The 25,564-nt window shown below is 37.8% G+C and overlaps 1 protein-coding gene and 1 long non-coding RNA gene across 5 annotated transcripts in view; one reads left to right on the top strand and one right to left on the bottom strand.

Moving 5' to 3' along the window:
* LOC141376046 (uncharacterized) overlaps positions 1–25,564 on the top strand; it is a 129,462-nt gene that overhangs the window by 86,687 nt on the left and 17,211 nt on the right. The window lies entirely within an intron of this gene.
* On the bottom strand, positions 421–18,405 carry sp3a (sp3a transcription factor). 4 transcript variants are annotated; one of them, XR_011016726.2, is made up of 9 exons: positions 18,249–18,405; positions 17,938–18,011; positions 17,689–17,799; positions 12,399–13,367; positions 9,719–9,935; positions 7,754–7,943; positions 6,332–6,528; positions 1,669–4,232; positions 421–1,250 (listed from the first exon to the last, which is right to left on the bottom strand). XR_011016726.2 is itself a non-coding variant. In XM_005167417.6 (8 exons), exons 1-8 carry the CDS (start codon positions 18,253–18,255, stop codon positions 3,922–3,924), a joined length of 2,076 nt encoding a protein of 691 aa, XP_005167474.1. In that variant the 5' UTR covers positions 18,256–18,405; the 3' UTR covers positions 421–3,921.

The following is a 25,564-nucleotide window of genomic DNA, read 5'->3' as shown; positions in this document are numbered from 1 at the left end:
TGCACTGCTTCACACCCCTCTGTAGGCTGTTATTAAACGTACATAATGAGACACTCGGAGCTGCTCGTTTGGTCCTGAAACACAGTTCTACATATTAACGCAAAGCATCGGACGAAAAAAACGATTCATTTTTTGTATTTTTTTTTTTAATATATGTATTTATATCAAATTCAATTTGGCAAACTACAAACCGCTTCATCTCATATAAACGATTCTTGATGATTCTACAGTCCAGTTCTGTAAAAAAGTAAAAGCCGAAGGGAGCTGATCCTTAGAAAAGCTATTGTGGACGCCACAAAATCCAGATTACAACGTATATAAATATCATCTCGCTCAAAAAAACAAAAAAAAAAAAAAAACAAAAAAAAAGACTTCATTCGCCACAAATTCCTATTGAAAGATTTGATCAAGTTGACGAAGTTATGTTACATAAAATGCTTTTAATTACATGATTGTTTCATAGTTCCCCACCACTGTTACGCCCCTCCATTTTCAGGGTCTTCACCTACACCAAATAAAACTACACAACATAAACGCAACGCAGACATTTAAAGACACCTTCATGACTGCCAACAGCACGACGGCAGCTTCTCTGAACATATTTTTTACTTTTACATCCTCCTTCTCATGTGGAGAACACACAATATCACGCCAAATGAGAAACTGCCTATCCATAAGTGGAAATTCTGTCGTTACTCTGTCCCTGAACAAAGTAGTTCCAATTTACAAACCGGTTTGAGTTTCTTTCCTCTGTTAAACACAACAAATGCCATTGACTTCCACAGGATTTATTTCTTCAACATTCTTCACAATATGTCGTTTTGTGTTCAACAGAAAAAACTCATGAGCGCAAGTAAATATTAAGTTTACTTTTATTTTGGTGAACTGTCTCTTTAAATTGTTACATTTCCATTGATAGTGTGAGAAACATATATCAGTTATTATTCCGTCCAAACAAAGCTCATGAGGAACAGATATTAAAAATTCCTTCCAAGCAAAGCTCACAAGGAGCAGATATTTATTTATTTTCTGTCCATTAAAAGCTCGAGGAACAGATATATTTAATATTCCGTCCAATCGAAGCTAGTGAGGAACAGATATATTTAATATTCCGTCCAATCGAAGCTCTTGAGAACAGATATATTTAATATTCCGTCCAATAAAAGCTTGTGAGGAACAGATATATTTAATATTCCGTCCAATAAAAGCTTGCGAGGAACAGATATATTTAATATTCCGTCCAATAAAACCTTGCGAGGAACAGATATATTTAATATTTCGTCCAATAAAAGCTTGCGAGGAACAGATATATTTAATATTGCTTGCAATCAAAGCTCGTAAGGAACAGATCTATTTAATATTCCGTCCAATCGAAGCCCTTGAGAACAGATATATTTAATATTCCGTCCAATAAAAGCTTGTGAGGAACAGATATATTTAATATTGCTTGCAATCAAAGCTCGTAAGGAACAGATCTATTTAATATTCCGTCCAATCGAAGCCCTTGAGAACAGATATATTTAATATTCCGTCCAATAAAAGCTTGCGAGGAACAGATATATTTAATATTCCGTCCAATAAAAGCTTGTGAGGAACAGATATATTTAATATTCCGTCCAATAAAACCTTGCGAGGAACAGATATATTTAATATTCCGTCCAATAAAACCTTGCGAGGAACAGATATATTTAATATTTCGTCCAATAAAAGCTTGTGAGGAACAGATATATTTAATATTGCTTGCAATCGAAGCTCGTAAGGAACAGATCTATTTAATATTCCGTCCTATCAGAGCTCGCGAGGACCAGATATATTTAATATTCTGTCCAATCAAAGCTCACGACTACATTCAAAAATGCAAAGTCAACATTCTTGGCATTAGACTCACATGAAGTTAAACAAAAAATAGGTTATATGGCAAATAGAAAACAAGTTGTGAAGAGTTGTAAGACATAAGGATTTTTACTGAATAACTACTTAAGTTTGTTTCTCACACAATTAAGTCATACTGACTTTTTTCTGGAGTTTGACAGATGTAAAAAAGTCATTAAAAATGGAATAATTGCCAGTATAAATTAAAGAACTACAATTATATCATCATGATAGCTTATTTTCACCGAAGAATGTAAAATAATGCAATTCTTTAGCTCACAATTCAAACTTTTTCTCATAGTTATGCACATATGTCGCACAACAGATTTAAAACACTCACAATTGGACGTTTTAAAATAATTTGAGAGCTAAACCGAAGTTCAACATCTTAACGAAAGATACATTCGATTAAACAGAATAGGAAGCTTTTAAATCGCACAGTATAGATTATTATTTTTTGCAAATTAAAATTATAACAATATTAACATTAGTAAACAATAATAAAGCAATTACCTCACAATTGATGGCTGAGGGTCAAACTCGCAAGATACTAAAGGGATAATTCCCCCCAAAAATGAAAATAGACTCACTCAAGATGATATAAAGTTTAAATTAAAGGTATTCTGAAAAATGCTGAGGGGGAAAAAGCAGCCAATGACGTCGATAGCAAACAAAAATACTATAGAAGTCAAGGTTTCCCCCCAACATTCATCAAAATAGAGAGAATTTGACTGTAGCAAAAACAATAATAATACTAACAATAATAAAGCAACTACCTTACAATTAAGGACTGAGGGACATACTTGAATATATTTATAGATAGATCACCCAAAAATGCTAATTTACTCACTCAAGTGGATCTAAATCTTTATGCATTTCTTTCTTCTGCTGAATAAAAACAAGATACTGATGAATGTTGAAAAAAGCAGCCATTGACGTCTATAGAGGAACAAAAACACTATGGAAGTCAATGTTTTCCATTAGCATTAGTCAGAATAGACTAAATTAGATTTTTGTTTTGCAAATAATAATAATAACTATAATAATAAAGCAGTTACCTCACAATTCATGGCTGAGAGTCAAACATGCAAGATACTAAAGGCATAGGTTGCCCAAAATGTTTTAATTACTCACTAAAGTTGATCTAAATCTTTACGAATTTCTTTCTTCTGTTAAATAAGAACAAGATATTGTGAAGAACGTTGAAAAAAAGCAGCAATAGAGAAACAAAAACACCATAGAATTCAATAGCTGTTGTTTTATATCTTCCTTTTTCAGCAGAAGGGAAAAGCAACTCATAAAGATTTAAAACCACATGAGGGAGAGTAAATAATGAGGTAAATGCCATTTTTGAGTGAACTAACCCTTTAACACAGAACTAAATATAATATGGTGGCAGAACTCCAACCTTTTACTCAATTATGAGTTAAATTTTTTTTGTATTGACTGAATTATGAGGTAAAAAAAGTCAGAATTGTGATGTATAAATAAAAAAAATGGCAAAATAATAAGATAAAAAGACGTAATTAATCCAATTGGCAGAACTTCCGTGCATTTTCAGAGAGAAATAACTGAGAATTTCCACTTATGGCTAAACCGTTTCTTCATTTTCTTAATCATCATCCACCCGTTTGTCGCCAGCGCTGCAAATCTTTACAAAAGCCATGATTAAACCCCGTTCCAACAAATACACTGAAACAGATGCTTGACACCCATGAAGAACTGGAGCTTTTTTTGTACACGACAGCTTATAATACAATATAAGGCATTTCAGTGTTGTATGTGAAATCAAGAAATAATGCTTCCCCCGTAAAAAGATGAACAAAACCCCCAATAATTCTATATTTGTAAAATATATATTTATATCTATATATATGTGTGTGTGTGTATGTATATATGCATTCACTTAAAGGAGGGTAAATATGCAAAAAGGTATAAAAAGCAAGGTGTATATATATATATATGTATATATATGCATGAGCGAGGAATCGAAAATGAGGTTGTGGGAGGACAGGATGTGATGTCGTACGGGAATGTTTAGATTCGGTTTCACTCGACGGCGTCACCGGCGGACACGGAGACTAACTGAAGAGGAATTTCGGTGGCGTTTAGCGGGTCCTGTGGGCTGGAGGAGGTGTTGACGGTGGCGTTGACGGTGGCTAGACCCTGCATGCTGCCCGGCTGGATGTTGGTGAGGATGAGTGTGGTGCCGCCGGCTGTGATGATGCCATCCGAGGACACGCCCCCGCTGGAAACCACGCCTCCGCCCTTTTTGTTCTGGTGCGTCTTTATGTGCTTGGCCAGATGATCGCTGCGCATGAATCTCTTCGAGCACTCCGAACACACAAACTTCTTTTCTCCTGATGACGGCGGCGAAATAACAAACAGTGTAAATAAGAGAAAAAGAAGAGCATATATATATAGTTGAAGTCAAAATTATCTTTTTTTCCCTTCTTTTTTTAATATTTCCCAAATGGGGTTTAACAGAGTTAACAGTATTTCCTATAATTTTTTTCTTTTTCTGGAGAAAGTTTCATTTGTCTCGTTTAGGCTAGAATGAAAGCAGTTTTTATTTGTTTAAAGGTGCTGTATGCAAGTTTTTGACTCCTCTAAGGCAGTGGTCCCTATCCCCTGGGATCAATCAGTACTGGGCCGCACAAGAATTAATTATCTTTAAGTTGGCAGATAAAGTAGCTGCATTTAAAGCCATACTGGATTTGTGGTGACGGTGCGTGAACAGGTATTTTGGACTTGCATGATATGTGTGTGTGCAGGCGCTCACAGGCTGTTTCACGAGCACACGCAAAGCTTGAAGGTAAACAAACAACGGCTTATCATAAGTATCTTATCAATAATTATTTACACGGTTGGCATTAAGATGAACATATAAACGTGATCTGACTAATTTCTAGCAGCTAAATGTGTCTGGAAAAATATTCAAAGGCTTTTATTCTCATAAACCGCGCGGACATGAATGCGTCTGACTGTTCTGACTGGCTAAAGCAGACGTCTCACGTCAGCACGTTCTAGACGTGCACGCGCTCCTTCCGGCAATCTTCCTTCTGCGTTTACACAGCGCAGCATTCCAGCCATTAATGTTACAACTTCTATTTCCGGAAAATAGCCTAGACAAATTTACCAGTATTTTTAAAAAGGCCCTGTTTAACATACACACCTTTTCCAGAACACAGGAAATTTTCTGGAAAGGTCTGTATGTGTGAAAGGGGCTTTTGTCTGCCATTACCCCCAGATGGGACCATCTAGTTGCAAAGAATCAAGCTCAGGGCTCGCATTGATTTAGCGTCAAAGTATTCATTTCTTAACAAATAAAATAAATGAGTACATCCCCTTTTTGAAAATTAATACTTTTAATAATTTAACAATATAAATAATATAATTTGCTAAAACCATTTTAATAGACAGGTATTATTCATAAGAGTGTGGTCACCTCAAATTTTTAATTACAGAAAGAAAATTAATTTAAATATATTTTTATTGTTATTTTACAGCTAGTTGTTAGTATTTTCTAGATTTTTCCTGTTTATTCACATTTTATTCAATATTTTTCACTGACATTAGTTCTGGTTTTGGCACTGACTAGTCTAATGTATATCCACAAACATAATAATGTAAAGCCTCCAAAAGAAAATATTAATTTAAAAGAGAAATCTTGTAAGGTGTGTACTCATTTATGCACAGTACAGAGCACAGTATGCATGTTCGCAAGCGTGTGTGTGTGTTAAAACCACCCAGTTACAATTTAACAGTCACTTTATATGTGTTCATCTTTGAAATTAATGGTAACATACTAACATCTAATGCAACAACTTACATTATTAATAGTATAACTTTATATATTTGCATTTAGTTCAGCAATACGCTTTTTCTCCTCTTTTATTAAGAAAAGAAAACACTGAACAGCACCAAATGAAACATTTTTCCTGCATAAGTGTGTGTAGTTGTTTTTACAAAGTTTATGTGCTGTGCTCATAGTTTGTATGTGCTTGCCACAATGTTCTCAGCAGCACCGTTACCTTAGCAACACTCTAATGTCAAACCGAGCGTTCCCAATCATCCACTAATGAGACTCCATATGTATATATAGACATTGCTTTAGACGGCAGCTGCATATATAAGCAAGGTGTCTCGCTATGTACATATATATATATATATATATACTGTAAGTCAGAATTATTATCCCCTGTATACCCCCCCCCCCCCCCCCCCCCAAAAAAAAAAAACGGTTAAAAAAAATTAAAACAGCTTTTATTGTAGCTAAAATAAATAAATAAGACTTTATCCAGAAGATAAAATATTATAGGAAACACTGTGAAAAATTCCTGACTCTGTTAAACATAATTCGGGAAATGTTAAAAAAAAAAAGAAAATTCACTACAGGACTAATAATTTTGACTTCAATTGTGTGTGTGTGTGTGTGTGTGTGAGCAAGAAATAGTACCGGTGTGTGTTCTCCTGTGTCGCTGTAATTCATCACTGCGCGTGAACCTCTTCCCACAAAACATCCAGGTGCAGACAAAAGGTCTCTCTCCCGAGTGCCAGCGCAGGTGAGCTCGCAAGTGGGACGTCTTCCCGTAAACCTTCCCACAGCCGGCAATATGGCACACGTGCTGCTTCTTCTTGCCCATGTTAGATCCCCTGAAACACATCGTTACAAACGCACAGTCAGGATGAAAACATAAATCACACACAATCTTTAATGAAAACATGAAGTCACGCATGTTGTGCTGAGTGTAGGGCAGCACAATATATTGCTTCAGCATCGATATCGTAATGTTCGTATACATAATTATTACATTGAAATGTAATTTTTTGAGTGGATTTGTGTATTTATGAATCGCCTTTTGAATTTACGAATTAGATTTGTGCATTTATGAATCATTTTTTGAATTTACGAATTGGATTTGTGCATTTATGAATCATTTTTTGAATTTACGAATTGGATTTGCGCATTTATGAATCGCCTTTTGAATTTACGAATTAGATTTGTGTATTTATGAATCGTGTTTTGAATTTACGAATTGGATTTGTGTATTTATGAATCTTGTTTTGAATCTATAAATTGGATTTGTGTATTTATAAATCGTGTTTTAAATTTACAAATTGGATTTGTGCATTTATGAATCGTGTTTTGAATTTACGAATTGGATTTAATCGTGTTTTGATTTAATGGATTGGATTTGTGTATTTATGAATTGTGTTTTCACTTTACGAATTGGATTTGTGCATTTATGAATCATGTTTTGAATTTAGGAGTTGGCATTGTGTATTTATAAATCGTGTTTTAAATTCACGAATTGGATTTGTGCATTCAGAAATAGTTTTAAATTTACGAATTGGATTTGTCAATTTAGAAATAGTTTTAAATTTCCGAATTGGATTTGTCAATTTAGAAACAGTTTTACATTTACGAGTTGGATTTGTGTATTTATAAATCGTGTTTTAAGTTTACGAATTGAATTAGTGTATTTATAAATCGTGTTTTAAATTTACAAATTGGATTTTTCAATTTAGAAATAGTTTTAAATTTACGAATTTATAAATCATGTTAGGAGTTTTTGAATTGGAATTGGATTGGATTTTGAGTCGTGTTTTGAATTTACGAATGGATTTTGATTCTTGTAAAATGTGTTATTTTGTAAATGTATTTTTTTTTAGACTGATCTGGCTCCATAGTCTCGCTACACTTGTTTGGTTTACTTTTGGTGCATACCCGAATACGAATACTGCTTTCAAACGTGCCTAAACGAACCACATCAAAAAGATAAACAAACGCTAGGACGTTTAAACCAAAGTAAGTGAGCTAGATGAGAAAATACCCTAAGATAATGAAACAAACTTCTCTGTGTGCGTTTCGTCTTACCTCCCGCCTCCCTCTTTGCAGTTGGGGCAGGTACATGCGACCCTGCGCAGACGTTTGCCCTCCTGGCTCAATGCCTCCATCTCTTCCTCCACTAAACGAACACGAAGGTGAGAGAGGTCATTGGCATTCAGCGTAGAGCTACTGTCCAGAGGCCACTCCTCCGAATCAGGCTCCTCCTTAATCTGAATATCTATAGAGTATAGTATGATCAGCGTTACACTAACAGCACTGCACTGAGTACTGCTAAACACAACTGCACTCTCGAAATGTCACCATACAGGATTATTCTGTAACACTTTACAATACTGGACATGTAGGTAATGTATTTACTAACATGAACAAGGTTTACACAGCATTTATTAATTGTAGTTCATTACTAAAATTAAATGTTGTGCTTGTTTTTGCACTGTGAGTTAATAAGAGCTATCAATGAATGACTTTATATTCATCAACTAACATTAACAAACATGAACAAATACATAAATATATGCTAGGGCTGCACAATATATCGTTTCAGCATCAATATCGCAATATGATCATTCACAATAGTCACATCGCAGGATATGCAATGTTGAGTTTGTATCACAATTTATCAATTTCACGCGTTTTTAAAAGCCTTCGATTGTATAATGACAGTGCTTCCCACACACAGGTATATTAATGACCACCCAAGTATACTTAGTTTAACTGTATTAATTTCTTTATTCTGCTGAACTCAAAACAAGATATTTTCAAGAAGAGCTGCATTGATCGTTAATAGTTTACTCGTTAATAGTTTACCCCACCACAATCTTTTCTATGATTCAACCAACTATATTTTCAAGGACAAAAGAGAAGCATAGTAGGGGCACACGTCTTTACATTGCTTTCTACATGTTAAGTTAGGTCAATATCGTCTGTGCAACATCAGACAGCACTAGTGAGTAGGCATGGGCCGGTATAAGATTCTGATGGTGCGATAACCTTGGATAAAATCATCACGGTATCACGATTACTGCTAAAATATATTCTTTTTAATAGTCTGGGTAACAAAACAAACTTTTTTCCTCTTTGAAAACAATATATTTTATTTTTTGAAAGATTTATATTTTGGAGGAGTAAACATGTCAGGCTAAATAATTGACTTCTGCTGTCTTTGTTAGTTTCAAAAACACAGATTTCGTTACAATTTAAAACAGCATCTTTGGATATCTTCTCTGCTGGAGATACGGTTGTCATAAAAAACAAAAAAGTAAATAAAAAATCTTAAACGTATCTTAGGAACGGTATTACAGAAAATTTGGGTGGTTTTAAAACCTTAAATTTTCCAAACCGCAGTATACCTTGAAAACGGTGATCATCCCATGCCTACCCATGAGAATAGTACTATATCGTTTTATTCAAATCAAGCAGTGCGTACAGGGCCGGTGTTAGTTTTGAATAGTGTTGATTTTAAATGCAATAAATCTGGTAATATAAAGCTTGTAGTAACGGTGCTCATAATTAGTGGGTGTGACTACATTTTTTCCTAATTTTTTTAAGCAAGGAGCATTAGTGCTATTAAGCAAAAAGGTTAATTTCGAGCCCTGACATTGCGAAATCTGTGCTGAAATGATATATTGTGCAGCCTTATTTGAATGTATGCTTTTTTTTCTAAAGTGACAGTATTTAACTACCCCTCTTTTTAAAACTATGTTCTACAGAAGAATTACGCTATTTATTCCAAGCAAAAAAAAAAAAATGTGATTTTCATTTAGACCAGAGTTGTGCAGCTCTAAACTCAAGAATGTCAGAGCAATGTATATAGGAACAAATAATACTATAAAGTTTTTTCTCTTTCATTCTTCAGTATATCTTCCTTTGTTTTCAACAGAATTTTTTTTTTTAAACAGGTTTAGAACAAGAGGAGAATGAATAAATGTTTAATTTTTGCGTGAACTATCCCTTTAAGACCCTTCGGCCTCTTTAGGAGTCCAGCTGCAGTACCTCCGGTGCTGTCGGTGTCCTCGGACTGCTGGAACTGAATGCCTGCCTGGCCCACAGTGTTAACCGTCACCGACTGCAGATTGGGCATCTGTCCTGAGCTCAGGCTGACCGGTGTGCCACCCTGACCCAGAGATAGCGTCTGCACCGGGGCCAGAGTTATCTGCTGGGTTGGAGCCGTCTGGAGTTGAAGGTTCTGGAGATTCTGAACTCCCTGCACCTACATGAACAAATCAGGGCATAAGCGCACATATTTAATTTAATCCAACATTTTCAACACACAACAAAAATTAAGCATTCAGTGCCAGAAGAGCAGTGTCGAAACATTTCCATTTCAGACAAATGCTTTCTTCTGAACTTTCCCTGCATCAAGGGGAGCTGGAGAACATCTCAGCCTTTTTCAACATAGTAATAATTAGGACTGGGCTAATAAAACAGTATTTGGTGACCAAACACTATTGTCAATATCAATAAAAAAAAAAAAGTTTGGTATGAAGCGCCATAGATTTATTTAAATGTGTCTGCTGAGCTCACACCTTGGAAGGATGGCTAAAGAGCTTAGGGTTATTTCAAATCAAGGTGCACGCATTGTTTGCACAAATAGAGAGCAATGCACACATTGTGTGCAAGCAGCGAGCATTTTCCAGGAACATCAGCTTTCCAGAATGCCGCGTGTGCACTGCAATTCATTTAAGTAGAACCAATCTGCTTCACTCTTTGTGTAAAATATTCATATTTCAGTAATAATGGCAGACTAATTACCTCAGACAAGCAGAGTTCCCAAACACTGCAGCGCTTTAAACTTCTCTTCATAAATAAAACTTATATCGAAACTGCGGCAATGGTTGGTCTGCTTGTCATCCTCTGAAAAAATGGTTAATGTTCACCTAATATGAGAGATGCCAGGGTAGCGCGAGCACAAAGCTCATTGAAATGGTGAAGGACGGCTTTTCACGTGCTTTTAGAAGTAATAAGTGAATGGACTCTGGTTGGGTTTCGTCATCGCCACCTCAGTTAAAAATAACACACCTGAAAATGAGCGCCGTGACAAGCAGCAGTGAGGAGATTGTAAATAAAAAGGATGTAAGGATGTAGCCAGAATGGCTTTTTGGTTTCTTTTCTTGTGCATCCCAGCCACTAGCACCCCATGTGAAGAATTTTTAAGGGGGGGTAATAGTCATTCAACTTTACAATTTGTAATGTTGCAATATGTATTTGAATAATGATGGTTAGTTCCTTTACTTAAAAGCTCATAATCATAATTTGTGTTGTTGACACAGTTTGAGGTTTACTGTATTAATTGTCATCATCATTGTCATCAACTGTACCTAATGCGAGTACACCCTGAGAGAGAAGAGCAGTTTCATAAACATCTGACAAAAATCTTCACATTGTTTTATATTTGCCATGGACAAAAAAACGAAAGGTGCCACTGGCATGCGCAAAGTCATAGAAAAGACGTGGGCTTTTCGTCTGGTGTGTGACCCCCTCTGTGAGATATTGTACAGGTGTGGATATATCTGTACCTAGGGCTTGTACCATGAAGCTAGATTAGCTGGCAAGCCAGTTAAGTTTCAGCTTAGTTTGCAAAAAAAAAAAAGGCTTTTAGGTGGCATAAGGGCAGCTCGGCTTAGCTGCTTTATATCCCATTCTCATGGGGTTTCAGCGTCAACGCTCGACAGAGGGCATGTCTGAAGTTGGGGCTGACGCGATCATCATAGCAGCGTCAGCCAATGAAATTAGTCAGCAATCGGCTACTGTCTGAGCGGGTAAATTTGCATACAGCGATCTGATTCGCTGACGCTTCCATTGGTGCTTGAAAAGTTAAGAAAGTCCCAACTTCTGCAGCGAGCAACGATACTGAAGAGGCACCAACAAATCCACAATGCAGTTCAGCAACGCCTGATGTCACCTATTCAAAATGATTAGGAAGCATTAAAGCTGATGCCCTATGTGAATCGGGCGTTATAATACTCTTCTACACATAATACCACACAAAGAGTGATATGAGCTACCTTCATGTGACCTAAAACACAAGATTGCTGCAAAATAGACTAAACCTTATCTGGCTGGCCTGCTAATCCTGCTTTATGGTACAGGCCCCAACTCTGCTACTCAGCTCTCCAGTGTATTCATATGGTTAGTTTTGTTGTTTTGGATGTTGTTGTAATGTCTGACCCCTGTGGAATGAGAAACAAATGGAGGAAGAAACCACACAAAGAAGGCGGAGCTTGAGAACACACCCACTGATTGCATTATCGCAACGGAGCAACAGTAGCTCAAAGTAGCTAACTCCAAGTTGACTTTGCTGAGTTGTTTTTAGAACTGCCGAAACAAACTTAAAAAATTTAAAATAATGAATAAATAAATAATAAATAAAATTTAGCTGGATTTTGCTCAAAATGTCAATTTTTACTTTAAATCAAAGTTAGCCAAGCACGGAGTAAATGTGAATTTTTTTTAGAAGTTTTCAAGTCCCATCTGTAAAACATTCATTTCTTAAAAAAAAAAAAAAAAAAAAAAAAAAAACTGATTTATTTTGTTAGTGTTCTACATTGTAAAAGTGCTATAGAAACAAATATGAATTGAATGGGATTTTCCTTATGCTTTTATGTGATGGAAGAGAATATATCATTCTTTTTAAATAATAAATTGTCGATGACTGACACAATGCAAACCATACCTGGAAGGTCTGCCACTGTATCTGTCCTGACGGCGTGACGGTTTGGGCCTGGATGAGGAATGTTCCCGGGTTGATGAGCTGGATGTTTTGCATGGTCTGCTGAGCCTGAGCAGACGCCTGACCGTCAGCGCTCTGCAAGGGCAGCTGCTGTAACTGGATCACCTGCTGTCCTCCAGACACCTGCACCGCTCCCTGACTGAGGTATCCCGAGCTGTCCGTCTGCTCTCCCGCCACTGGCTGCTGCGTCAACACCCCAGTGCCGTCTATCGTGGTGGCCTGCGAGGACGACACTGAAGACGTGGTAGGCACAAACATATCAGCGGTCGCGTTAGTGCTGAGCGTCTGCTGCTGCTGTTCTCCTGCTTTCTCAGAGTTCTCAACGCTCTGATTGGTCATGATCAGCTGTCCGTCAGCTGTGATGCCCGTGGCTATGGGCTGGGCTCCCGACAGTCCCAGAGAGTCCAGATCCACGCTGTTTATGGGCACGAAGGTAATGTTACCCGGCAAGCCCAGAGGCACGTTTGTGACCTGCCCGCCGAACGCAGAGCTTCCCAGAGACACCTGTGGGATCTGGTGCACTTGGCCTGTCTGTGTCATCAGGCTCTGGCTGTTGCTGAGGACGTCGGCGGACGTGACGCTGATGGTCTGGGTGCCGTCTGGGAGGATCTGGATGTGACCCGTGGCGTCCTGCGCCATCGAGGCCCCAGAGAAACCCAACTGCCCGTCAGTCGTCTGCACCTGAGGGATGACTTGGTATTGGATGTTAGGCACTGCGCCGGCGGACGCGTCGGTCCCCGACGTGAGTAAAATGGGCTGGTTCTGGAGGCCCTGGAGGCTCTGGAGAGGAAGAACATACTGTCCGTTGGATGTGACGATACCCGTGCCGGGGAGATGCAGGACACCTGAATCATCCCGTACAGCTTCCCATCTTTCAGTTGAGCTGGTTAGCTGATCTGAGAGGTCTGCATTCTGGGGAGGAAATCAAAATGTTCAATGAAATCCATGCTAGGATGCTTTTTCCTCTGTAGATCAATTGTTTTGTTCCAAGAGAGGGATTACAATTGTTACAATGCTTATTTTTGTTCTTGGTGCAGTTTGCTTTCACATGGCGAAGTTTCTAAACAGACCAAAATAGTTCACTTGTGAGTCAACTCTCCACACATTAATCAGAAATTCAGGATTTATTTTCTTAGAGTCCCACAGATTCCTCTCAGCTGTCATACGTCGCTGTTTTAATTTATGATGAGGAGCAACAAGAAATTAGAAGTAAAAAGGTGCACTTTTATTTTGACACCCACAGACATTGTCAATAAATATAAACCAGAGAGGAAAGACTTCCTTAAACATGGCCTCATTATAGTTGACAAGGGTTGTAAAAATCGATCAAGTAAAACTATTAAAAAGTTGGTCAGAATTCAGCATTATGTGCTTACATTAGAGCTGCACAATTAATCGTAAAAAGATCACAATCTCGATTCGACCCCCTTGACGATCTTAATCCAGCATTTCTACGATTCTGTCAATCATATTTTCAAGTTCAGGAGAGAAGAAAAGGCGGCTGCACGAGTCTTTTCATTGTTTCACACACGTTGCTCAGTGACATGGACACCTCCAAATGATGTTGAATGCATCACATACTGTATTTATAAGGTATAATTCACCTAAAAATGTCATTTTGGTCTTCATATAATGATGTTTTCGCGGTCGGGAAATCACACGTGACGTAAACTGCTGACCGTGAGCTGTTATCACAGAAGGGCGAGTGCGCGCTCTACTTAATGATAGTCGCACGCGTGTCTACTTTAGTGAACAGAACCTGCAAATGTTGTGAGTAACAGGTAATAAAGTTGTAAATAATATTCAATTTGTGGCACATAGTGATCGTTTAGGAGCCGCGCGCGAAGTATAAACAAGCACTTGGCAGTCAAAATGAAACCGAAAGTGTGCAAGACATTTAAATGATCTTATTGCATTTTAGAGTTATGATTATGACATGCATTTGATATGTTTTTTCTTTCATAGCGAACAGAGTTGTGCATGAAAATAAATGTTTACAATGTCAGTATAACTACTCTACCATATATATTTGTTGAATGTAATCTGATAATGGAATATGTCTGATTTTACCAGTGATTAAATTTGTCTAATTTATGACAGCTTGCAAGCATATATCTCAAACATAATAATTCAACATCAGAATTAGTATAAGTAGAATAGAATTATTTATAGCAACCAGTAGACCTACACATTTTATTATCGATGTTGTGCCATATGTTTGTTTTTACCATATCTTTATTTTACATCTACAGAATCGTGATCTTTATTTTAAGCAAAAAAAAAAAAAAAAATCGCGATACAAATTTTAGCCAGAATAGTGCAGCTCTAGCTTACATTATAGAGGGAAATAACAGATGAAGCGAGACTTCAGTCAGATCATGAAGCAGATCAATGTTGATCTTTCTTGAGGTGTCAGTGGAGAAATGAACAAAACAATAGGTTTAATACAAAACATCATAAGATAAAAATATGGAAAAAAAATATCAGATAGGAATAATCAGTCAATTTTCCTAACAGATAAACGCCACTCGTTTAATATTTCAGCATAGTTTCACTTTCGTATACAACAAAATACACTTTACCGGTGGGAATGACATACTGGCCTACTCAAATTTCTCTCTTCATACAGTGTAGTCATATATAGGAGCTGCACGATTAATTTAAAAAAAAGATCACAATCTCGATTCGACTCCCTAGTTAATCTTAATTCTGCCAATCATATTTTTAAGTTCAGGAGCAAAGCAAAGGCAGCCGCACAAGTTTTCACATTGTTTTACATGCGTTGCTCAGTGACATGGACATCTTCAAATGGTGTTGAAAGAGTCGCATACTTTACAAGGTACAATTCACCCAAAAATGTCATTTCAGTCTTCATGTAATGATTTATTTGCGGCTGCGAAATCACTTGTGACGCGAGTTGCTGACCTGTTACCAGATAGGGCAGGCGCGCGCCCTACTTAATGATGGACATGGGCGTGTCTACTTTAGTTAACAGAACTTAATAAAGTTGTAAATAACATTTAGTTTGTGGCACAGAGTGATCGTTCGAGAGCTACATGGGAAGTATGAACCGCACTAAGCAGTGAAAATGAAACTGAAAGCACGCACATTTAAATAATCATATCGCATTATAGAGTTATGATTGCGACAAGTGTTTAATATGTTTTTCTTTTATAGCGTTTATTTGTGCATGAAAATAAATGTTTAACAGTGTCAGTATAACTACTCTAGTCTATATAATGTTGAATATAATGCAAGAGGGAATCTGATAATGACAAATGTCTGATTATACCAGTGAATAAATGGTCTAATAATGTTGTCAATGACAGATTGCAAGCATATGTCTCAAACATAATAATTCAACATCAGAATTATGAATAGTTGTATTCTGATGTCATCGCTTTACTGTGCATTAATGACCAGGACAAATTTAAAGTTGCGATTCTCATTTTAGCCAAAATTGTGCAGCTCTATCATATATATGCCTATTACTAACTATAATACACTGCAATATAGCCTGGTTCGTCAGTTTGTTGTATTGTAATGCTTCTCACAACAATCGATCAGCTCCAGAATTCATTTCAATCGAGCCGAGACCACCACATTCAGGCGGTCTCGGACCGATTGATTTGGTGCGGATCAGAGCGTGATTGCTGGATTTACATTTGCCAAACGAACTATCAAAGTACAACGTTGTTCACGAAACAAACTCTGAAGCAGAGTGATTGTAAGCAAAATCACTACATGAACTAACGAACCAGGCTGTATCTGAGTGTATTATGGTAGCCATATGAATGACCATACTGTATGAGAGAGAAATACGAGTATGATGTCATTCCTACCGGCAAATATGTGTTTCATGACGAATACGAAAGTTAAAGCATGCTGAAATATTACCCGAGTGCGGTTTATCTGTTAGGAAAATTGACTGAAATTACCATCTGATAACTGTTCCATATTTTAATCTTATATTATTTTGTATTAGGCCTGTTGTTTTGTTAATTTTTGCACTGACACCTCGAAAAAAAAAAGACCAACATTGATTTGCTTCATGATCTGACTGCAGTCTCGCTTCATCTGTTAATTCTCTCTGTAATTCCAGCCATTTTTTGGTGGGGCAAGTGAAAATGTTAGCAGGGCAAGTAAAAATATGATTGGGCCAGTAGTAAAATCCTTAGCTTGAACACTGCAATGCATGTCCAAGACATGAAAAAAAGAAAATAATAATTTACCTTCTATATTGAAAATACGTCATTTTGTGTTTTTTTTTCACCAAATCAGTGACATAATTTATGAATTTGATAATTAAGGAGATAAAATCCTGTAATTTTTTAAGCAATTTAGTAGTTTTGATTAGGACTGAGGTTGATTAACAGATTTATGTAAAAACAATTATCTTATGCATTTTTACAGCAGTTTAACTTGGTGGATTGTATTGTTGATTTTTTTTTTTTTTTTTTAAATCAAAGCATTTTCTCAAAATAAGGTTTGTCAGAAAAAAAATCATTCTGCTAGCTGAAAAACAGAAAAAAAAGATATGGCAAAATTAAGACTCAAATCCCCCGAAATGGATGAAAACATTCCCCATAGTACATAAGGGTTAAATAGTGTGGCTTCTGATTATGGGGTAAAGTGTGTTTCATATTCAGACTTTCTGCTCAATAATATATAGAGGTAAAGTTGGTTTTATATTAGGATATTCAGACATTCTCCTTAATAAAATTATTTCAGAAAAACATTCTTTGCAAATTCTAAATAGGGAAATCATATAAGCAGCAAATGACTATCAAAGTACAACATTGTTCACAGTGAATTGGATAGTGTTAATGTTGTTTAGAAGTCATACTCAGATATAATATGATAATAATGCTAAATGGACGAATGTGCGAACATAAAACCAACTTTGCCTCTAATAATAATAATAATATCACTTCAGAGTTGTCAGTTCTAAATGGGGAAATCATATTAGCAGCCACAAAGTATCAAAGTACACCCTTGTTAACATTCAAATAGTGCTTACGTTGTCGAATATTCAAAGTACATTATAGGGATCCTGTCACAAGTTCAGAAATGAACGGCTGTGCGAATATGAACCCAACTTTACCTCAGCCATATTACTTCTTTAAGTTTATGGTATAAATACACTCCACACAAAGCAAACACGCCCCGGGCTTGTACTCAAACATATGTAAGAGGGTTATTTAAAGGTGAAACGGTGTAGTTTCTGACTTACCACCCCAGCTGAAGCGTTATTAGAGCTGGCCCCGTTCTCTGCTCCGGGGGCGGGCGAACCGAGGCCGGTGCAAGTGGCGGCGAGCAGGGCGAGCGGCGAGGGCTGTCCGTCCTGCAGATGGGCGGGTTTAATACATGAAAGGGGGTGGCCACACAGGAAGTACCAGTGTTTTAACAGAACAAAGTGAAAACTTCACTAAAGCACATGCATTAGAGAATAAGAGAGGAGAGGATTTGATGCGATTTTTACCTGCTCCGCGCCGCCGCCGTCCTGAGCGCTGCTGCTGTCCGCCATGACTCCCGCTTTCACTGGCCCTTCAGGCGCTTAAACACACACACAACAATGCTAAAACAAGCATTAGAGAGTGACTGCAGCACGCGGGTGTTTCATCGGGTGCCACACAAGCGTTTCGGCGGCTTATAGATAGATTTAGCTCCGTATTTATTTGCTAAAACTCTCTCAGATTCACCCGCCTGCTAACGTTAGCCTAGCTTAGCACAAACATAGCCTGCACAAAGATTCAAAGCGATCGTTGTGTGCGCTCCACAGATGCTACGTACCGGTCATTACGTGAGCTCTTTCCTGGAGATTGATGGTTGGCTTTTTTTACACCGCGAACATGGTTGTTTTAATCGCTGCTTGCGCTCGCTTTAGTCCAGTTTGTTTTTTTCTTAATTTGATTGACGGCGGGGCTTCCACTTCGCCAACTGCGTCACCAGCAGGAAGTCCCGCCCTTCGTCTATACTCTCATTGGAGGGTCGCTCGGCAAGCTCAGCTTGTGATTGGATGGGCGGGATGTCTGTCATTTTGACCGGGTTGCTTCCTATGTTTCCTTGTCCCTTACACAAGTTTTGTAGGTGAAGATGTACAGTGTGATGGAGAGCAGGGTTTGCTTTATTATTGTGTTCTAAACGTTTGCCTATTTAGACTATCATAACAAGCAGACCTACTTCATGTTTAGGTTTTCCTTTTTCTCCCCCATTCATAAACATATCAAGAATACTAGATGTCTTTGCTTCTGTTTCAACAAGCAGGGAAACTTGATGATCCATCACTTCTCATTGTCTTGTAATCAGCAATTAAGAGGTTTGTGTTTAAATGTGAGAGGATACTTGAGCTCTGTCAAGTGTTTCTCAAGTAACAGGAGTGATTAATGATATTCAGCCCTTTCTCAATGAAGAACACAGCAGCATCTTTATAAAAGATGAGTCAGAGATGGGTTTATAAAATTATGAAGCCGATTTGTGTTTTTTTGCTTCAATATTTTTAGGGGGGAGGGGGGCATAGAGTCTGCCAACATTAATGTGGCACGTTAAATACAGATTCTTTTATTTTTTTAAATTTATTTATTATTACATTTATTTTTGTAAATATTGTGTAGTGTTTGGCAGGCCAACACACACATCCAGACATGCATATATTAGTTGTATGTATTTTTTTTTGTCAGAATGATCCTTGTTTCCACATCCATCTGCAAAATCAAAAAGCCAGAAATAACTTGAAGTAACCCAAATATAATTATTTTTACTAAATAAAAAGAAATGCATACATTTACTAAATAAAAAATATGCAATGAAATTATATATACACACACATATATATATATATTTCGTAATCACTGGCCACTTTAATAGGTACACCATACTAGTACCAGTTTGGACCCCTTTTTGTCTTCAGCCCTAATTATTCGTGGCATAGATTCAACAAGGTACTGGAAATAATCCTCAGATTTTACTCCATATGGACATGAAAGCATCACGCAGTTGCTACAGATTTGTCTGCCGCACATGATGCCAATCTCCCGTTCCACCACATCCCAAAGGTGCTCTATTGGATTGAGATCTGGTGACTGTAGAGGCCATTTGAGCACAGTGAACTCATTGTCATGTTTAGGAAACCAGTCTGAGATGATTCACGCTTTATGACATGGTGCGTTATCCTTCTAGAGGTAGCCATGAGAAGATGAGTACACCATGGTCATAAAGGGATGGACATGGTCAGCAACAATATTCAGGTATGCTGTGGAGTTGACATGATGTTCAGTTGGTACTAATGGACCCAAAGTGTGGCAAGAAAATCTCCCCCACACCATTACACCACCACCACCACCAGCCTGATGGATTCATGGTTTCATGTTGTTGATGCCAAATTCTGACCGTAACATCTAAATGTACAGCAGAAATGGAGACTCATCAGAGCAGGCAATGTTTCTCCAATCTTCTATTGTCCAGTTTTGGTGAGTCTGTGTGAATTGTAGCCTCAGTTTCCTGTTCTTTGCTGACAGGAGCGGCACCCGGTGTGGTCTTCTGCTGCTGTAGCCCATCCGCCTTAAGGTTGGGCGTGTTGTGTGTTCAGAGATGCTCTTCTCTTGGTTGTAACGAGTACTTATTTGAGTTACTGTTACCTTTCTATCAGCTGGAACCAGTCTGGCCATTCTCCTCTGACTTCTGGCATCAACAAGGCATTTGCACCCACAGAACTGTCGCTCACTGGATATTTTCTATTTTTCAGACCATTCTCTGTAAACCCTAGAGATGATTTTGAGTGAAAATCTCAGTAGATCATCAGTTAGTTTGAACTACAGCAGATCGTCTTGACCATGTCTACATGCCTTAATGCATTGAGTTGCTGCCATGTGATTGGCCGATTAGAAATTTGTGTTAATGAGCAGTTGGACAGGTGTACCTAATAAAGTGGCCAGTAATTGTATGTGTGTGTGTGTGTATGTGTATATATATATATATATATATATATATATATATATATATATGACCATTGGGCTATTGATCACCTCCCTGACTAAAGCCCTTCTCCCCTGATCACTCGGCTTAAATGGCCGGCCGGCTCTAGGAAGACTCCTGGTGGTTCCAAACATCTTCCACTTACGATTGATGGAGGCCGCTGTGCTCACAGGAACTTTCAGAGCAGCAGAAATGGTTCTGTAACCTTCCCCAGTCTAGCGCCTTGAGACAATCCTGTCTCGGAGATCTACAGACAATTCCTTTGTCTTCATGCTTGGTTTGTGCTTTGACATGCACCATTAACCCTGGGACCTTATATAGACAGGTGTCTTTTCAATTTAGAGTGCACAGCGAAGGCTGTGAATACTGATGTACATGTGATTTTTCAGGTTTCTTATTTTTAATAAGTTTGCAACAATTTCTAAAACTGTTCATTCACATTGTCATTATGGAGTATTGTGTGTAGAATGTTGAGGAAATAAATTAATTAAATCCATATTGGAATAAGGCTGTAACATTAAAAAAAAAATGTGGAAAAAGTGCAACGCTATGAATACTTTCCGGATGCACTTTAAATAAATAAAATAAATCATAATTAACAATAGGCGATGCAGTGGCGCAGTAGGTAGTGCTGTCACCTCACAGCAAGAAGGTCGCTGGTTCGAACCTCGGCTCAGTTGGTGTTTCTGTGAGGAGTTTGCATGTTCTCCCTGCCTTCGCGTGGGTTTCCTCCCACAGTCCAAAGACATGTGGTACAGGTGAATTGGGTAGGCTAAATTGTCCGTATTGTTTAAAGTACACATTAAATCAAAACTAACCACACTTATTTTGTTAGCTCATATTGCTAGTTTTGTGGTGAACATTTCATCTGTGCATGTCATTAGGGAAGAAACAATAGTTCCTGTTTGTTTTCAGTTAAATTCTCAGATTAAGGGCTCTATTTTGACGGTTCATGCGCAGAGCGCAGGGCGCAAACGCTTTCAGGGTGTGTCAAAATCCACTTTTGCTAATATAAGGATGGAAAAATCCGCTTTGCGCCGTGGCGCATGGTCTAAAAGGGTTGAGTTTATTTTCTTAATGAGTTATAGGTGTGTTTTGAGAATAAACCAATCAGAGTCTCATCTCCCATTCCCTTTAAGAGCCAGTTGCATCGCCCCATGGTGCATTTGCTATTTACATGATGTAAAGTAAGTGTAAGTGTACAAACTGAGCATTATTAAATTATAATTATTAATTATATTAAAGTTAATATAATTATTAACTTTTACTTTCACTCTCGTTAATAGGAAAACCTTATACACACAGACATCAATTAACCTATAAATAGTTAATTTTGTTTGTTAAGCGCAAAGATTTGTTTCAAAACTATTTCTAAATTCAGTTCTAATTTCCAGCAAACGAATAAATGAACAATAATAATGAAGTGTGCTCAAAAACCTGAGTTATATCCTAAAACACATGCTGTGCCCCTTATGGTCTAAAACCTGACAGGTGGACAAATATAAGCTTGTTTTCAATAAAACAAATATAAATATGGATATAATAAATAATACTGCTAATAATAATAACATTATACAAAAGCTTATACCTTATATAGACAGGTGTCTTTTCAATTTAGAGTGCACAGCGAAGGCTGTGAATACTGATGTACATGTGATTTTTCAGGTTTCTTATTTTTAATAAGTTTGCAACAATTTCTAAAACTGTTCATTCACATTGTCATTATGGAGTATTGTGTGTACAATGTTGAAAAAATAAATTAATTAAATCCATATTGGAATAAGGCTGTAACATAAAAAAAAATGTGGAAAAAGTGAAACGCTATGAATACTTTCCGGATGCACTTTAAATAAATAAAATAAATCATAATTAACAATAGGCGATGCAGTGGCGCAGTAGGTAGTGCTGTCGCCTCACCGCAAGAAGGTCGCTGGTTCGAACCTCGGCTCAGTTGGTGTTTCTGTGAGGAGTTTGCATGTTCTCCCTGCCTTCGCGTGGGTTTCCTCCCACAGTCCAAAGACATATGGTACAGGTGAATTGGGTAGGCTAAATTGTCCGTAGTGTGTGAATGTGTGTGTGGATGTTTCCCAGAGATGGGTTGCGGCTGGAAGGGCATCCGCTGCGTAAAAACTTGCTGGATAAATTGGTGGTTCATTCCGCTGTGGTGACCCGGATTAATAAAAGGACTAAGCCGACAAGAAAATGAATGAATGAATAATCAACAATAAAAAACACATGCAAATGATAAATTATAAACCAGATTATTAATATTGTGAACGATCTCATTGCAATACTGATATATTGAGCAGCCCTATACTCCTGATAATGGAAAAACAAGGCATAATAGTTTTTTCCCAAAAGTAGACAACTCGTGCACCTATGCCTCCCTGATTCACAGTGCGTCGAGGGAGTTTGAGGAAATTAACTCAGGAAATTAGACTGTCTGGGGGGCAAATTCAGCAGATTGTTTTGTTATTCACCAGAGAGCGGGAAAAACTGGGTGGAAGGAGATCGCACAGAAGAGAAGACAGAAAAAAAAATCCCACTTTGTATCGTCCTACACGTCCACAAGGAGCAAAAAGAGTCTGTGAAGTTTGTTCGCGGCAGTGGTGTTGCTTTTATAAACGCTAAAAGATTAGCCCGATTGCATTGAGATAACAGCCCCGAGACATTCTGCACTCTCAGCTGCGTTCCCGATCTAAGACTCTGTTCGCTGCGTCGTTTCCACTGTGTCAGCTCCTCCCCGAGAGTGACCAGAGAGCAGCGTTTTCCTTCAACCTTCAATTCAAACTTGGCCCATTACAGCCAGACTACAAAAGCACTTTCCTTGCACTCAGGGGCTCGCACCAGTGAGTGGGGGATATTTCCAATCACTCCGCTGTCAATCTGAGTGTCAGGTAAACACAGGCTGGCAAGACGGAGCCTTTAGAAAGGCCCACATCTGCGGCTCTCGCTCTCCTACCTTACCTTGCGCCGGCTTATCCGCAATCTGGCGCACAAAGACACCCACACTCAAATGGAAAGGCATCGAAACGCAGCTGTTGTACAATGGTACGCCCCGGTATCTTATCTCACATCTTTAGATTGAAGTACTACACAATAAGTTAATTGCTTTGAGATTTCAGCTGATGTATGTGTGTGTGTGTGAATGTGATTTCATGGCAAGGGGACAAATTGGCTTGCAAACCCGGCAACACAGTCTTGATTGTCGAAACAAGCTGGAACACAGAGCGTTGAGTATGTGTGTATTGATTGACTTGGTTCCGGATGGCATGGGAATGGGTGTTTGTTTGGTTATACTTGGACACAACTATTATAAAGGGCGGCACAGTGGCTCAGTGGTTAATAATAATAATAGGTTAGAAACATATGTTCAGGCACAGTCCTAAGACATGGGGTGTAGGTGAATTGGGAAAACAAAATATGACCCATTATGAAGTCTTAATACACGCTGCAGAATTTAAAGTACACATTAAATCAAAACTAACTACACTTATTTTGTTAGCTCATATTGCTAGTTTTGTGGTGAACATTTCATCTGTGCATGTCACTAGGAAAGAAACAGTAGTTTGCCCTTGTAATCTACAATTGAAATCTGAAAATGCACTTTCTGTTTGTTTTTAGGTAAATTCTCAGATTAAGGGCTCTTTTTTGACGGTTCATGCGCAGAGCGCAGGGCGCAAATGCATTCAGGGCATGTCAGAATCCACTTTTGCTAATATAAGGACGGATAAATCCGCTTTCCGCCGTGGCGCATGGTCTAAAAGGGTTGAGCTTATTTTCTTAATGAGTTATAGGTGTGTTTTGAGAATAAACCAATCAGAGTCTCATCTCCCATTCCCTTTAAAGTCAGTAGCGTCGCGCCATGGTGCATTTGCTTTTTACATGACGTAAAGTAAGTGTAAGTGTACAAACTGAGCATTATTAAATTATAATTATCAATTATATTAAAGTTAATATAATTATTAACTTTTACTTTCACTCTCGTTAATAGGAAAACCTTATACGCACAGACATCAATTAACCTATAAATAGTTAATTTCGTTTGTTAAGCGCAAAGATTTGTTTCAAAACTATTTCTAAATTCAGTTGTAATTTCCAGCAAAAGAATAAATGAACAATAATAATGAAGTGTGCTCAAAAACCTGAGTTATATCCTAAAACACATGCTGTGCTCCATACGGTCTAAAACCTGACAGGTGGACAAATCTAAGCTTGTTTTTAATAAAACAAATATAAATATGGATATAATAAATAATACTGCTAATAATAATAACATTATACAAAAGCAAATTGTTATGAATGAACTGAAAAAGCCTCCGGAGATGAAGAAGGCATGAAGGCAGTGCTTTTTATATTTATGTAGGCTAGAAAATAATATGTTTTGTAATATTTTAATCCTTTATATTTATATTCTATATATCCTTATTATATCCTATATATATATGCTTAATATTTAAATTCTTTTTCATAATGTAAAGATATTTGCGTATTGCTCTACATCTTGTGTGTATTAGGCAGTGTGTAAGTGAGGCGCAAAACTAACGTGCTCTGCGCTGGACTATACACCGGCTTTGTTCTGGTCTATTAAAAATAGTTTCTCAAAATAGCAACGTGCCAGCAATACACCTCAACATGCCTCCTTTTTAGACCAGAACGCCTATGGGCGCACATATGAGCGCAAATGCATTTGCTATTTAAACAGCGTGGCGGAAAACGTCAAAACGAATCTTGCGCCGAGCTGAAACTAGCAAACAACAATTGCGTCACGCCTTGCGCCACATTGCGCCGGGTGTATGATAGGGCCCTAGATCTGTCTGAGGTATTGGGCGGGGCTAACATACTTAACCACGCCCCCTCCAACTGTCAGTGCTATGACAGCAAACAGAAATAGTGAGCAGGAGGAGTCTGTTTACGCTGTAATAACACTCCCCAAACCCTTTTCTAAATATTTCCAAATGAAATGCCTACTATAAACAAGCCACGTCCACGCTTTCTCATTTAATTTTCCGTTTCTCTAGGAACATCATCCAAATACGAAATAAAAAGGGTTGCATCTTCCGATTCATGCAGACTTTAAAAGATAATTGTAGGTTATAAATCATGGGTGCCCAAACTTTTTCGCATGAACGGCC

This window comes from Danio rerio, chromosome 9 (genome assembly GCF_049306965.1).
Source record: "Danio rerio strain Tuebingen ecotype United States chromosome 9, GRCz12tu, whole genome shotgun sequence".
In the NCBI taxonomy this organism is placed as follows: domain Eukaryota; kingdom Metazoa; phylum Chordata; class Actinopteri; order Cypriniformes; family Danionidae; genus Danio; species Danio rerio.
Note: the sequence above shows the minus strand (reverse complement) of the source record. Positions and strands in the feature narration are given on the sequence as shown.